Consider the following 16,058-nt stretch of genomic DNA (forward strand, 5'->3'; position numbering starts at 1 on the left):
CCGATCAGCATATCTCCCCTTCTACTGGGAGTAGAGAGTCGTCCATGTAGTCCGTAGGGTTTTGAAAGGCTATTTTGGTACCTGTCCGAAGCCTGTATCTCTAACCGTTTAGGAGATATCGAAGTTTAAAGTTTTCCAACCTTTCTCCGACGATATCTCCGCTTCTACTGGGAGTAGAGAGTCGTCCATGTAGTCCAAAATGTAGGGTTTTGAAAGGGCTTTAATTTGGTACCACTCCGAAGCCTGTATCTCTAACCGTTTAGGAGATATCGAAGGTTAAAGTTTTTCCAGCCTTTCTCCGTCGATATCCAGCCTTCCTCCGTCGATATCTCCGCTTCTACTGGGAGTAGAGAGTCTTCCATGTAGTCGAAAATGTAGGGTTTTGAGAGGACTTTATTTTGGTGCCAGACCGAGGCCTGTATCTCTAACCGTTTAGGAGATATCGAAGGTTAAAGTTTTCCAACCTTTCTCCGTTGATATCTCCGCTTCTACTGGGAGTAGAGAGTCGCCATTTACGGGAAAATGTAGGGTTTTGAAAGGACTATATTTTGGTGCAAGAAACAGGCCTGTATCTCTAGCCGTTTTGGTGATATCGAAGGATAAAATTTTCCAACCTTTCACCGTTGATATCTCCGCTTCTACTGGGAGTTGAGCGTCGAAATTTATCACAAATGATTCCACATATCTGGAAACGTGACATATCGCTGCCGGCGTCCTGCTTCCCGGTTGCTGGAGTCCTCCGGATTTCATTCACTCACGTTTGTAATGTCGGTACTCGGGCGATTCGACCGTGTAGTTAATCAACGCAATGCCGACGCGATGCCGATTGAGTATCTCGAGGACCGACGAGATACATTTCTTTCAATTACATGAGACGGGAGTGACGAGCGCGTCGCGCACGACTGCTGTTGATGGAATGAGGTCGAATACACAAAGTGCGCGAGTATTATAACACGAAGGGCGAAAAGTGTCGTCACTCGCGAGCCGATAAACACAATCGGCGCGATGTAAATATTGCGGTCCTCGGCGGCGGTTGAAGCAAGAGAGACTTGCCCTTGGGCGTCTCTTCTTTTCTCGAAGCTTCCGAAACATCGGAGGGAATGCTAGGAGGCCTTTCAACTGTACGCGACATTGGTGCACTCTATTGATTACTGAAAATAAAGAAAATTACTCTGTCGAAGCATCGGACATTTGTTAGCTTTATGTTAATTAAAGAGGAATGTGTACGATTAGAAAATGTGTTAGCAACTAATTGTACAGAGTGTCAAAGTTGTTGTGACGCCGTTTTCGGAAAATAATTAAAGATCATGGTAGCGTTAAAGAGAGGGATTTCATCCCATGCGAATTTTGTCTCGTTCATATTAAATGTTAGTCCTGTATAAAATGTCGTATTTAAAAGTGTTGTTTCTCATTCACGAGATTTTGTCGTGAATTCTGCTTTGCGGAAATCTCAGATTGGATCACGGGCCAATACTTTTCAATGCTACGGGGAATAGAACGTGAAAATCTTGTATGCCTCTGAATCCAAAAACAATTAGGAGAAGAAGTGAATGCTTTTCAATACGAAAGTTTGCATTTGAAAATTATAGATTGCGATTGAGTACAAGGCATACTTGAAATGAATTGAATCCTTTTTAATGTGAAGCATTCACCACTGCCATCTCGCATTTAGCGCGGTGAAATTTAATGAGAACTAATACTCTTTAGTCCCTTTCTTCGGATCAGAAAGCAGAATTCAGATGTCAATATTCAAAATGTCAATACTTTTTAATATGTTTCGGTTCGGCATTTTATACAGGGAGATTATCCGCTGCGGACAATAACTCTTCTACTTTTCATCTAATATTCAATGATGATAAATAACATTTAATTGCATTCGTTTGGCTTTTTTTATTTCGAAAAAAATATATACCAGGGTGAGATTTCACCCATGACAACATCAACGTGATTTTCTTTGATGTTTTTTTTAAAAGTTCAAATATTTCGTCGACTCGCGAGATATTTATAATCAGAGTCTCGTCGCGTTAATTAACACGTGCTCCTCCGAGCGGATCGAATGCTCACCGACGGCCACTGTCAGTGTCACGAACGAATGTCCGGAGCGGACGGGATGCTGAATTGAGAAGCAGGACGAAGGGAACGGGACGCGGGCATCATACGATACATCATGCGTCTCCAGACATGTCAAATCGTTTATTATAGTGGAGACTTTGATACAGCAACATGTATTCGAAGATTTAACATTTAATACGTACTTTTATTTTTTCTGCTCCTCTCTCTCCTCCGCCCCTCCGCTTTTTTAGACCTCCGGGCATAGTCTGGTATAGAGATAACAAGAGATGGTGGTTGCAGCACGAACATAAACCGCCTGAAAATGGATGTAGCACGGACTTCCACCACATGCAGATTTTACCACCGAGACCTGAAAGTGGATGGTAGCATCGTAGTTCCCCTCTCAAAATGAATGCAGATGGCGTCCTTTCCCAGTGCGGAAAGTCGGTGTCGCAGAAAATGTCGTATTGGCCGCTTTCAGGTTTCTCTCTGTTGGAACGCAGCCAGTGCGGACGGATTTTTATAGTCGCGTAAAAACGTGCACGAAGAGACCCACCAATCGCGCGTCTGATACAGACGCGTCACAGTACGGTGCTTTTAAATTAATGAATTACGCTCTGGTAGGAGAAAGGGGAGAGAAGTGCGATGTTGTAGAAAGTGCAGTGAGAGCAAATGGAACTGTCGCTGGAAGAAGGAAGAAAAGATGCAGGAATAGAAAGTGCAGCCGAGGGTGTTGCAGGCGTGTTATCACTTTTGACTCGTATTTTTCAACCGCCTGAAATACGCGACGTGTTATCGACTAGTCCTCTTATCGATATCTCGCTTTGGCGATGCACTTGCGATTCAAACGATCTCTTATGAACTGAATTCCGTAATATTTATTTTGACGAACAACGTAACAGACAACGAATTCTGGTAAAGTATGAAAACGCAAGAAAATTGCTCTTTAAAATTATACAAATATATGTAAATATGTTAACGAGTTGACATTCATTCTGATGGCTATTCGTGGGAGATGATTATAAAACTACATGACTGACGAAGTCACCGCGGAGTGAAATTTGACGATTTTGTAACAAACTGTGTTTTAATCTGTCGATACATTTACAATATACATTTACATTATATATGTATATATTTATAAGTTTCAATATGCTGCTTTCTGTCAATGCTTCAGATTCTTCTCAGCGATAAAGTTGAGTTAAATGTGTATGATGATAGCGGGCGTGTTACGGTATATTTCGTCTTTGTTTCGCGCATGCTTGTACACATGTATATATATATATATATGTATATATATATATTCGTGTGTGATTGTGTGTTTACTATATGCGCATGCTTTCTTTTCTCTTTTTCTTCTTCTTTTTCACTCATTTTCTCCCTTTTTTTCCCAGCATGTTTCGCTCCTCTCAGTCACTTTCCAGTCATAACTCATCATTCACACAATCCTGCGTCTTGTAGATATCACTTTACATCGAGCACATTGTCTATGCGAGATATGTGTTTTATATATACAAAGAAAGCCTAACTTATGTGCTATACTTACATCGCTAGGTAATCTACATAACGTACACCAGTAATGATGTTCTTCACCATGTTAACGATATTCGACGACGTCTCAATTATTAACATCTCGATATTAATATGGCGATCAACTACCGCGAAGATTTACCCACTCATGGTAAACCTTCAACGCATTGTTAATCGGACATATCAATCGCTTGCTGCTCGAACGTCATCGCAGGCAGGCAATAATTATCTTTCACCCGTGTGTGGTTCAACGCACGTCTTGCGATGTCCTTGAAGTTGACACCAAGATAACATTGACGTTACTCGATGTTTCAAGTGAAACTGATCAAATCGGCTCGTTAATGATCGAAATGACCGGCGAATCTCGCTAATATCGCACGGAACACCGCTACAGCAACAAAGTGCGTCCGATATATTTATACATAAATCTTCTCGCCTCTGCAGAATTTTCGCGTACATCTCTAATGGTCGACGATTAATTTTCTAAAGATCGAAAGAACTATGGGAAACAAAATCAACGTGAAATCGACGGCTAAGATGACAGTCAGCGAATCATGGACCCGAACCGCGCGTAGCTATTGGGACCGTCACTAATTAACGGTAAATCGAATATTGCATACTTTTATGTCCCGACACACACACACACACACACACACACACACACACACACACACACACACACACACACACACACACACACACACACACACACACACACACACACACACACACACACACACACACACACACACCACCACGCACACACGCACGCACGCACGCCGCCGCGCGCGCGCACGCACGCACACACGCACGCACACACACACACACGCACGCACACACACACACATACACACGCGCGCGCACACACACATACACACACACACACACACCGACAAGTAAACGATATCGCGCGCTCGCTAACACGGAGGAACTTTTGATAGAAGAAGTGCAATCGACTTATTCTCGGCGCTAGCGACCTCGCCTTAGAGCTATCAAAAAACCTGCCGGCTATAGTCTCTCATTTTAGAAAACTATCAAAAATTCCTACATCGAAAGTAGGCTTTATTTACATATGGCTACATATAACGTCGCTTTCCTTTCCGTTTCACCGTTCTCGTCTCATCATCGAAGCTAAAGACTTCCTCTCTTTTAGTGTAAAAATGCCAAAGCTCGCTCGTCGTTTGCTCGTAAAAGGCTAGTCGAGCGGAGGGCAAGTTTAAAGAAACTTACAACAACCACCATCTAATTCCCAGACAATGTCGCGACAATGTACGTCTAAATACGACGACCAGAATTGCGTAAAAAACGATAAAAAAGAAAACCTAGACAAGTCGCGAGACAGGAGGATATATCCTTTCCGAAAGAAAGTGAAAACGTCCAAGTAAAAAGGGCGTACCGTTGTTTCTTTTTTCTTTCCTACGCGCATCCGTCAACAGACACCCGGCTATTTGGTATAACGCGGAGCTGGGCCATCAGTTGTCCTTCCAGCTCGTTCTCCGCCGCTCGCGTCACATCACGACCTGTCGGCGGAAGAAGGGAAGCCACAGAGAGCCGATATCCCGTCGGCTCCTGAAGGCGACTCTCCACTTCGTGGAGCTCACAGCGATTCAGTTAGTCACGGCTAAAGCCAAGACGGTCGGTGATGATGCGGTGGCGGCTGAAGAGCGTAGAGAGAATGTATGTACTGTTGATAAGCGGTCGGGTCCATGGCCAAGTTAGGCCCATGCGGCGTCACGTAAGCGGAGACCGGCGGGCCGTAGGCCGCCGCTGCCCTCTGAGCGGCGGCTGCCGAGTGGAGGAACGGATGGGGCGCGTAGTTCCTGGGCGGCTGATTGGCGAGCTTGTTGCAGGCGGACTGAGAGGCGTCCGTGACCGGCGGCACCGACTGCTGCTGTTGCTGCTGCTGCTGTTGCTGTTGCTGCTGCTGCTGCTGCTGCCGCAAGGCCATGTTGTAGTAGCTGGTCGGATTGCGGAACTCGTCCAGGAAGGCGAACGCCGCCGCGGCGGTGGCGTCCTTGTCGTAGAACGGCGCGCTGCCGCTCGTGCTCGTGGACGCGGCGAAGTTGAAGGCACTGCCAGCGGCCGGCACCACCGCGGCGGCGCTCTTCAAGCCGATGGAGTCGGCAGACGCGGCCGCGTACTGCGGGAACGCGGGGATACCGGGCTGCTGGTCGGCTCCGACGGTGGATGTGACGGTGGCCGCCGCCGAGACGCTGGTCGCGGCCGCGTTCTGCTGCTCCTGTTGCTGTTGTTGCTGCTGCTGCTGCTGCTGCTGTTGTTGCTGCTGCTTGCTCTTCCTGCTCTTCTTCGGCTTGGACGACGTCGTGGAGGTGGACCCGGCGTTGTCGGCCCCTCGACGCGCCGACATCGCCAGGATACCTTGGCTGCCCTTGGCTGCGTTCTGCAGGCTCTGCAGCAGATTCAGATCCAGCTCGGCCGCGCCGGACGCAGCGCCCCGCCCGTAAGCGAGGTGCTCCGGCTTCGTCGCCGGCGGCCGCGGGATCGTCAGCAACTGCTGCTGCTCCTTGCTCGGCCGGCCCACCAGGCCGAGGCTCAGTCGTGCGTACGCTGGATTCGACGCCACCGAGTCGGCCAGACTGCCGACGTACGTGGCGTCGAACTGGCTGGCCGAGACTGTGTCTGGTTGCGGCAAGGCCATCATCGGCTCGAACTCGAACTGCTCCTGAGCCGAGCGCGTTGCCGCGCTCTCCTGTGGTAGACTTCGCGAGCCGCCGGAATCACCGGACGACGGCTCGTTATACACGCGCTTCTTCACCGGTGGCAAGTTGCCGCTGGCCGCCGCAGGACTGCTGGTGCCGCCGCTACCGCCGGCGCCAGCGCCGCTGCCGCTGGCGGGCTTGGCGCCGGTGTCGAAGTAGTGAGGACTAGCGTACACCGGTCTCGAGTTCGGCAGAGGGTAGCCGGATGGCTGGAAACCGCTCTGGTACAGCGACTCGTGCGCCGTCAGGTTCTGCTGGAATGTTAACAGCTGCGTTTGGTCCTGCGCCACCAGCTGCTCCCCGCTGCTGGACGTCTTGTTGAGGAAGCCGCGTGGCTGCGCGTACTTCTGCGCGTTCAAGCTGTCGCTGATCTCGGTGAAGCCGACTCGCTCTTGCGGCGCGCTCGTAGACTGCTGTGTCTGTTCTGAACAACCGTGCCGTGAAGCGGACCTCTGGAGCTCGATATTGGGGAAGCTGTTGGGGTATGTCGGTGGTGGTGGCGGCGGCGGGTATTGGCCCGGGGTCGACTGGTAGATCTGGTGGTTCGCGTTGAGGTTCAGCGACGACTCCGACTGGACGGGGAAGTTTCTCTGCTGCTCGCCCGACGTCGCGGCCTTCTCGTTGGCATTGGGCTTCAGGTACTCCGTCCGTTGGTGCTCGGGCTCGTTCACCGAGGACGACGACGCCGTCGGCGACTGCTGCACGTACGTGGGGGGGTTCTGCTTGAAGCCCTGAGGATAACTCGGCGTCGACGTCGTGGCTGACGTAGAGTATTCCTCTGGGTTCTTCGACGACTGCAGCTGCGGGTAGCTCGGCGGCCGCTGGGGAGAAGGTTGCTGGTAACTCGGCGACTGCTGCGGGGTTTGCACCAGCGGCGGGCAGGTCGCCTTCCGCTGAGGCGAGGACTGCGAGTAGCTCGCCGCCGGGGCCTGCTGCGGCGACAGCTGCGAGTAGTTGGACGGGGTCTGCGGCGAGTGCAGCGGATGAGAGTACGTGGTAGGTTGCTGAGGCGACGGCTGCGAGTAATTGGTTAATGACTGCGGCGATGACTGCGAGTACGGGCTGTTCTGCGGCGACGACTGCGAATAAGCCGGCTGCGTCTGCGGTGAGTGTTGAGAGAAGCTCTGGATCTGCTGCGGCGATGGCTGCGAGTAGTTTCGCGGCTGTGGCGATGCTTGCGGGTACGAGTTCAACGGCTGCGGCGATGGTTGCGAGTAGTTGGTGGAATGCGTCTGTGGCGATGGTTGAGAGAAGCTCGGAGGCGGCTGCGGAGACGGCTGCGAGTACACAGCCGGCGGCTGAGGCGAAGGTTGAGAGTAATTCGCGGGCGGCTGCGGCGACAGCTGAGAGTAGCCGGCGGATTGCTGGGGAGATGACTGGGCGTACGGGGAGTGCTGCTGCGGCGACGCCTGCGAATAGTTGGGCGGCGCCTGCGGGGAAGGCTGCGAGTACGGAGAGTGCTGCTGCTGCTGTTGCGGAGACGCCTGCGAGTAATTGGCTACCGGCTGCGGCGAAGACTGCGAATAGTTTGCGACCGCGTTCTGCTGCGGCGACGGCTGCGAGTACTTTGGAGTGGGCGGCTGCTGCGGCGATGGCTGTGAGTAATTCGACGGCGGGGTCTGAGGCGACGGCTGCGGGTAGACTGGCTGCATCGGCTGTGGGGAATGCTGAGCGTAGACGGGCGACTGGTTCTGAGTGTTGCCGCCGGCTATCTGCGCCGAGTAAGCATCGCCTTGGACCGCGGCGCTCTGTGGCGGGAAGCTGCTCTGCGGGGAACGTTGCGGAAAGGTCGGCGACATTTGCGGGTACGTCTCGCTGGAGTTCTCCTGCGGCGAGGACTTCTGATACGGCGGCTGATGCGGCAGCGCTGGCGGCGGCGGCGGCGGCGGCGGTGGCGGCAACGGTGGCTGCGGGTGTACCTGAGGATACGGCGGCGGCGGTTGCTGCTCATAGGACGCGGACGATGGGTAAGCCGGTGACAGCGGGTGATTCTGCGGCGACGGCGTGGGCGGCAGCTGCGCGCTGTACCGCGGAGGCGTCGCGTAAAACGGGCTGTTGTAGGGGCTGCTGCCGGTGGACAATGCGTCCTGGTAGAAACCGGCACCCCTTATCGGCGGCTCGTTCGCCGGAACCATCGGCTGGCTCTGCGGCGAACGGACGGCGCGCGACGCCGGTGGCGACTCCTGAGAGAAGCTCGACACGGATTCACTGACGCTGCTGCCGCCGGTACTCATCCGTCGTTGCCTGCCGCAGAACACCTCCTGCAGGTCGCCGTCCTTCTTCGCCGCGACCTCTTCCGCCGCCTCGTCGTCTTTCTTCTTTGATTTTGGCGCTCCGAAAGCTTTGAACCAGGCACTCAGGTTCGGCGTGGCAGACTTTGGTTTCTGCGGCTCCTCTGTGGCTGGTCGGGACTCCTTATCGTCCGCCATCGCCGTCGCCGTCGACGTGCTCGACGTTCCCGTGGCGCTCTTGGCACCCGCTGCTTTCTCCTCCTTCACGCTGGACGCTCGAGACGGTGTGCGCGTGTGATCCTCTTCTTCGTCGTCGTTCGATAGGTTGGGATTCGGCGATGACACCAGGCTCTTGCAAATCAGCTGAATGGAGTCCACATTCTTCAGGACGGTGCCTAGACTGAGTTTCGGCTCCTCGTCGTTGTCCTTGCTCGGCTGGTCGTTATCACTGGCGGCGTAGACCGCGTCGTTGGTGTTGGCGTTGGGAGTGTTGAGTGGTTTCTTCAGCAGCAAATTCCCCTTGCTCTTGCCGGGCTGCAGACGGTTCATTGTGCGCTGTATCTTCTTCGGTCGACTCGGCCCGTGGGGGCCGAATATCTTGATGGAACTCGGTCTCTTGCGCGTAGCTTCCAACTTCGATCCCGACCGGTTGGATTCGACCGGAATGTGAGACATCGGCGAGTCGCTGCCAGACGAGAAACCCGAAAGCTTCGGCGCGTCGTCCAGCCATTTGTTGATATCCTGTTAGGTGACATATGTTTTGGTTAAGTAAATTTAGATTATATAACGATGTTTCGTGATTTGTTGTACGATTTATGAGTCAAAAGTAAATAAACACGAAGAGTTAAATATCGAGAAAAGAGAATGATCCTGCTAACATGGACAGAGAATAACAAATATATCGCGCAATAATATATTTATATAAATTGTATATTTGTTACTGTATATAAAATTGTATATAATATTTATATAAATTGTATAAAAGCACGTGTGTATGTGTGAGCGAGTAAAAGAGTGCGTGTGTCAATATTTAGATATGAACTCTTATAAACTTACATGAAGCGTCTTCTCTGTCGCTTGAGTTAACGCTTGACGCAGGATACTATCGTCTGCTCCTAGTCCTTTGGTATGTTTAACCTGAGCGACTTTCTTATTTTCATTAATTTCCGAGTCTCGCTTCTTGATCGTGTCGTCGTTAAGCGTGTTCTTATCTTCCTTCGTACCTTTCTTTGACTTTGATCGTTTTGCACTATCTTTGTCATTGTCATGAAAAGTACTACCATTTGAAGGCACTTTTTTTGAAAAGACACCGTGAGTGTCGCTTTTTACCGCTTTCCTTTGCTTCTCTTTCTCGTTTTTCAACTTCTCCTCGCGTCTTCTATTACTTATCACATCCTTTAAACTATCAAGCGACTCTAAATCTTTATTACCGATTAATGCGGAGAGTTTCTTGGAGGCGTGAGTATGCTTTGAATCCAAAGCACTTTCTAATTCTACATCTTTGGGATCCGCCTGGCTTTTCAACTCTCCGTTTTTCAGTTCTTCGTTCTTCTGTTTTGATTTCTTCTCTTTCTCCTTCGTATGGCTCTTGTCGGATTTTTCATCAGCCTTTGCTGCAGTCTTTAAGCTCGCCTTCTCCTTCCTGCGACTCTTTTTCGTTTTCACGTGCGAAGATTGCTTTTTATCCTCTTTGAAGACCGCGTCACTTTCTTCCACTTCGATCTTCTTCGCGTTCTTCTTCGTGTTGTCCGCCAGTATTCCGGTTTCCTCCAGTTCCTTCCTTTCTATTTTCCTGCTCTTGCTCTTCACGATCACCAAAGGTTCATAATCTTCCTCGAAATCCTCTTTTCGCTTTTTATTCTCTTTCGTTTCTTTCGCAGATCGCACAATTTCCGACTCTTTCTTCGGTTTGTGCCGATCTTTGCTGGCTTTTTTATTAGGCGCTTTTAATTCCTCCGTTTCTTTAGAAGATAGCTTTTTGGTTTTAAGTAAATTGTTTACATCAACGTTTTTCCGTCTCTTCGACGCTGCTATGCTAGTCTCGGACACTGCATCTTCGCTTTCCTGGTCTTCCTGCTCCTCCTCATCCTCATCCAGCTCTTCCTCTTTCACCTTCTTACCCTTTTTCTTCCCTCGTTTCTTTTTAGCGACCTTGATACTTTTACTCCTTTTCTCATCCTCGTCCACTTTTTCGCTCTTGGACTTTGCTCTACTTTCGGGCTTATATGACTTAGACTTTTTAGTGGATTTCTTCGAACGTTTACGTGCGTTGTGGTGCGAGGAAGATAACAGGCGTGACGGATAAGACGGAGACGTTGGCGTTCCAGCTAACGATCGAGGAGATGTAGCATCTTCATCACTGGACGTCTCTGATTCCAAATAACGATTCACAGCCTTGTCAAAAGCTTCTTTAAGATTAACTGCCATTTCCGTATATTCTGCAATACATAAAACGTATTTCTGTCAAAGTATTGAAGTATTACTCATCAGTAGAAGTGATTTTGGAAGAAACCGAGTAAAAGGATTACATACCGTTATCTGAACCATTGTACTGCCTACAATTATCAACGATAAGTCGGAAGTCGCGCTTAAACTGACTTAAACTCTTGTACGAGCCGCCTTCCAGTTTCTCCTCCATAGTACTGAGATCCATAGGCCTACGCACAACACTATAATACCTGTAAACATTATTCGTCCCATTAGCAATATATTACAAAGATAACAACAAAAGAAGATGAAGCCGTCAACAAGAAACCGTCAGGTGGACGACTAATCAATGTGAAAAAAAAAACCATATCTATAATTATAAAATATATCATGTAACAAATCACACCTTGGTGCATACTCTTCATCGACGGGGTCAATGAACGGCCAGGCGTCCGTATGATCCTTGACACTTTCGAGTACTTTGTGCATTCCAACGCGACGTTCCTCCTCTTCGATCCCGAAGGAATAGCCGAACTTGTACCCATAATTGCACGACAAGTAATTACCATCGCCCTGATTTCCGACACCCTTCTTCTTCTCCAAGTCCTGCACCTCGTCCCTAGTGTGGATCACAATCTGACCAACAGCCGAGGCTAAGGAATTGTTCGTTTGCCGTCCCTTCTTCTGAATCGGCGGAGTCGGTATCGGCGGCGAGGTGTCCTCCTTGGTGTAGACAGCTTTTGAGCTTTGCGTCTCCTTTTTCGCCCCTTTGGTCGTTTTAGTCTTAATCTTGGACCTGACCATGACTGCGTCCATCTGTGTGGTAGGTTCCTGGCTCCGAAGCACTCGCGAGCTATTGCGCTGCAACAGTTTGCGCCGTTGCTGTTTCTCCTTCAAATCGAACAACTTTGGTATTTCCGGCATGAAGTCTTCGGACAACGTACGGTAAAGTTTACGCTCGGTGTCGTATTCCTGCGGAGAGAAGTACCTTGAGCGAACGTCGTCGGTGCATTTTCGCGGCAGTACAATGGAAGTAATCGTTACCGAGTCGCGAAATTTTTCAACCAGTCTGCTCCAGTCTTGTTGAGTGAAACAAACCACTTGCCAAACGCTCTCTCGTCCCTTGCTCTCGTTGTCTATTAAACTAGCTTCCTCCTTCTCCTCCTCTTCCTGTTCCTCCTTCGCCACTCTGTTCCGTCGTCTTTTACGCTTTTTGTCCCGTGGCTTACTTTTCTGCTTGTATGAGGCACCGTTAGAAGTATCAATGTAATCCTCCCTGTACAGTCGAGTGCCGTAGAAGTACCAGTAGGCAGAATTCTTACGATCATGTCCCAAAGGTTCGACTCGCAGGCTATCCGAGTCCAAATTACTTAACGACTGCTCCTGTTATTAACATTGTAACATTAAACAATCATAATGCATTGTCGTGTAATATCTCGCTTAGCTGAACACATACTACGTCTTCGGCGTCTAGCCTGAAGTCACAGAGAGCACGTAGTATTTCTACTTTCTGACGGAGAGGTAATAACTCAAAGTCTACGTCTGTATTGAAAGGATTTTCGCATTTGTATTCCTGTAAAGACGCAGATCTGTTAACAAGGTTCAGCGACTTCGGAGAATTTTGTACCACGGAGCAAGTCCTTTTCTAGAGAAACATACTCACTTGACACTTCTTCCGAAAGAGTCTACGTAAAAACATCTGATAATTAAAGGTAGAGATGTCATTGCGAGTGTCATTTGGCAAACAACCCTCCAACAACTTCACTATTAGCTCCTGAAGCAGTCGTCCCTCGGTACCTCCGTCAGTTAATAAAGCCTCTTCTAAGTCCTACAATTGTGTGACATTAATATTGAAACATGTTTCACCGATGCGATATCCATGGTCAAGGAGGGAACAAAATAGTGTATACAAGCTGATAAATAAAACAATCAAGCTGAAGCGTGACAGCGTGGTTTGCTGTCTAAATACCGAAGCGGTACTAGCAGGTTTTGTATACGCTGCTTACTCGTAAGAGCTAGCATTTAATTAGATACCTCGATATCAAAATCCAGAAGATTGAAGGCAGCTCTAAATAATGAGCAAAAGTGCGCTATACTTGGCACCTCCCACCACGATTGAATGTCTAAAAAAATAAAGGAACAATTAAGAGTTCCTTCATCTTAATCGCAATAACTATTTCGAAGTAATCAAACTAGTTGTAGTTATATATTGTTTAGATTAAATAGCATGTACGAGCCAATGTTTTAATTTATGGCCAATTCTGATTTAACGTTTGCTGTCACATAATTACTGTGTGCAACTTTAACAATTTATTATTGTCTTTAGTAAAGTTGTTCAAAATACAATGAAAGAATTGACAATCCAAGTAGAAATCCAAGCGATAACCATCAATTGCAAGATATTTTTTGTCATAGACACAATTATATATTATAAATATTCATAGATGTGTATTTTTCTTTTCAAAGATATTTTTGATGTATTTTTATCATTTCTCAACATTTTTCCCTTTATGTTTCGTTATACTTGAAACTATATATACTTTTTGGCATATGTATAAGAAAGTATCTCTGGACTTGATTCAACTTGTTCAAACATAAGCAATCACTCACAATGATATTATTTCATTCTATATTTATACATTCATATTACTTCAAGAGTTCTACTCACAGGTTACACAAAAAATGCAAAATATTAAGTGTATAGCTACACAACTTATTCATACACAGGAAACACACACATATACGCACGCACAAACACACACATGAAAAAAGGAGCACACACGCACATGACACGCGCACACGCAGATACTGAAACTCCTGTAAACAAAATTTTAAAGACATTCAGTACTATACAGTTCAAAGAATCAAAGATCAGAGGTGTATGTCTTATTATCCCAGACAAAAAGATGTGACACTATTTCTATCACTGTTAGTGTCTTTACATGTATACGTGTACACACACACACACACACACACACACACACACACACATACATACATTATATATGTAATGTGTATATATATACATATATATATGTGTGTGATATATACATGGCATATATATACTTATATGCCATTAATGAAAAGAGACAAAGCTGAGATATACAAAATGCCGCGATACCGTTCGGTTGCGCATTTTTTCTCTCTCTCTCTCATTCTCTCTCTCTCTCTCTTTCTCTACGCGACAACCGGTGACGGCGGACTTACCTAGGATCCCGATGAAAGTTCGAAACATAACCCGTCGTGTGGCGGGCGAACCGGGCGAATCACGTCAGGGCGGGACAGACACGGTGGAGCTTGACGAAGATCAGCGTCGGAGAGTCGGTTTCGAGTCCGATCGAGTCGCAACGAAACGCGGGCGAGCGCGGATCGCCTTCCTCGGTAGGCCGTACCCGGCGCCGCGGCGGGCGAAAAGGAGAGAGAGAGAGAGGTGACGATGTAGAGGCTCGTACAGCGCGTAGCGTAGCGCAGTCTGTGCGCGCGCGACGAAGAGAACCGAGCAAAACACTTCCGCCGCCCGGCGATGTACACATATATGTATATATGCTATGTATATTTTACATGCATATATGTATGATATGGATAAGTATAAGTACGTGTATATGTGTATGATGTGTAATGTTGGTGTGGGGTCGTGTATGTATGTGTGTGTGTATATATGTATGTGTAAATAGTGTGTGTGTATGTATGTGTGTGTGTGTGTGTGTAATATATATGGGTGCGTGTAATGCCGAGCCCGTATATATTAAAACACCGGGATGCTCATCAACGGTGCACAACACCCGTAGTAGTCCCAGTAGGCGCGAGCGAACGTGCGGTAAGCGCGAGCTCGCATAGCTCGCCGAGCATAACTAGCTGGCTGGGTTCGCTGGAGGGATCGGTGAACGCAGCTAGCGGCTTAGGGCGCATTCGTTTGTATCGCCAGCCGCTCGGCGGGCCGCTCTCTCTTGCGCTCTCTCTCTCTCTCTCTCTCTCTCTCTCTCTCTCTCTCGCGCGCGCGCGCGCGCGCGCCGACGTCGCAGTCGACGACAACGTCGTTCTCGTCTTCTTCTTCGTCGCCGTTTGTCTCACTGATTTATCTGGCCGCGACACGATCGTCGTGCAGTTCGCGATGGATGCGCGCGACACTCGCGGTCATTCTAATCGGGGCGCACGGACTTGCGGATGATCCAAAACACATAACCACCAGCCGCTGTCGCCGTCGCGGCTGCCGTTGTCGCGGCCGCGCGAAAACGAGCTCAGAGCGCCTGGTCCGGACGAATTGCCGATGAAAGACGAGGGAAGGTTGCTCGCTCGCACATTCGGTTAAGGCGTGTGCAATGCTCGGCACGTATCCTCTTGCGCGCTCGACGATACCTGACACGATACGCAAACTCAACTACACTTTACACGGGTGCGGACCAGCACAGACTGTCCGTAGTGGGCAAACTCACGTGCATTCGGCGAGAGCGTGGCGCAAGCGCAATCTGACGGCGGTAGCTGTAAGTTTAATCAATATGGCGGCTTCCCCGCTAAATTTCAAATGTGCCATCGTGTGTAACTGAAGTATGTAATGAAAAAATTGTTCCTAACGCTTGAAACACAAAATAAAAAGTAATAATAAAATAAGTAATAATAAAAAGTAATAATAAGTTATTTTAATACCGACGAATTATTATATAAGAAAAGTCGATAAGTTGACGTTGGTGCATTTTAAAATAACCAATTTAAGGCAAAAATCAACTCTCAAAATAAACAAGCTTAAGTCACAGGTTATTAATTTTTTTGACTCAGCTTTCAACTCATTAGTCATTGTCCCTTCTTTTCCAATCGTTATATTTGTATATAAAAGATATATACAGAGAGAGAGGAGAGAGAGAGAGAGAGAGAGAGAGAGAGAGAGAGAGAGAGAGAGAGAGAGAGAGAGAGAGAGAGAGAGAGAGAGAGAGAGAGAGAGAAAGCTATGCATGGATATGGAGCTGCGCTCGATCCACCCCGTTCTTGTTTGCAACGAGCAACCAATAGGTTCATTCTGTGCGAGCAAAAGGACACGTAACGAACAATGATTGCATCATATCATTGTACGTTATATCCCAAATTTAATTCAGCTTTCGGCTAT

The 16,058-nt window shown here is 48.3% G+C and overlaps 1 protein-coding gene across 2 annotated transcripts; it reads right to left on the minus strand.

Annotated features, from left to right (window-relative positions):
• Positions 1 to 4,442: 4,442 nt before the first annotated feature.
• On the minus strand, positions 4,443 to 15,450 carry LOC105181740 (uncharacterized). 2 transcript variants are annotated; one of them, XM_011138716.2, is made up of 9 exons: positions 14,168 to 15,450; positions 12,995 to 13,083; positions 12,624 to 12,788; positions 12,417 to 12,533; positions 12,005 to 12,343; positions 11,367 to 11,932; positions 11,066 to 11,211; positions 9,590 to 10,971; positions 4,443 to 9,274 (listed from the first exon to the last, which is right to left on the minus strand). In XM_011138716.2, the coding sequence occupies exons 1-9, from the start codon at positions 14,193 to 14,195 to the stop codon at positions 5,204 to 5,206; spliced, it is 6,903 nt and encodes a 2,300-aa protein (XP_011137018.2). In that variant the 5' UTR covers positions 14,196 to 15,450; the 3' UTR covers positions 4,443 to 5,203. The 2 variants fall into 2 exon arrangements, with proteins under 2 accessions (XP_011137018.2, XP_025160333.1); XM_025304548.1 differs by lacking the exon at positions 12,995 to 13,083 and having other exon boundaries at positions 14,168 to 15,449.
• Between the last annotated feature and the right edge of the window lie 608 nt (positions 15,451 to 16,058).

Source organism: Harpegnathos saltator, unplaced genomic scaffold, assembly GCF_003227715.2.
Source record: "Harpegnathos saltator strain DR-91 unplaced genomic scaffold, Hsal_v8.6 scaffold626, whole genome shotgun sequence".
NCBI classification, from domain to species: Eukaryota; Metazoa; Arthropoda; class Insecta; order Hymenoptera; family Formicidae; genus Harpegnathos; species Harpegnathos saltator.

What these genes read in the sequence shown, in the direction of transcription:
- LOC105181740 (XM_011138716.2), bottom strand. Translation starts at nt 14,195, where the DNA reads ATGTTTCGAACTTTCATCGGGATCCTAG. An exon ending in GGCTAGACGCCGAAGACGTA is followed by an intron (nt 12,344 to 12,416) that starts GTATGTGTTCAG and finishes TGTTAATAACAG; the next exon opens with GAGCAGTCGTTAAGTAATTT. An exon ending in CGACAGAGAAGACGCTTCAT is followed by an intron (nt 9,275 to 9,589) that starts GTAAGTTTATAA and finishes GTCACCTAACAG; the next exon opens with GATATCAACAAATGGCTGGA.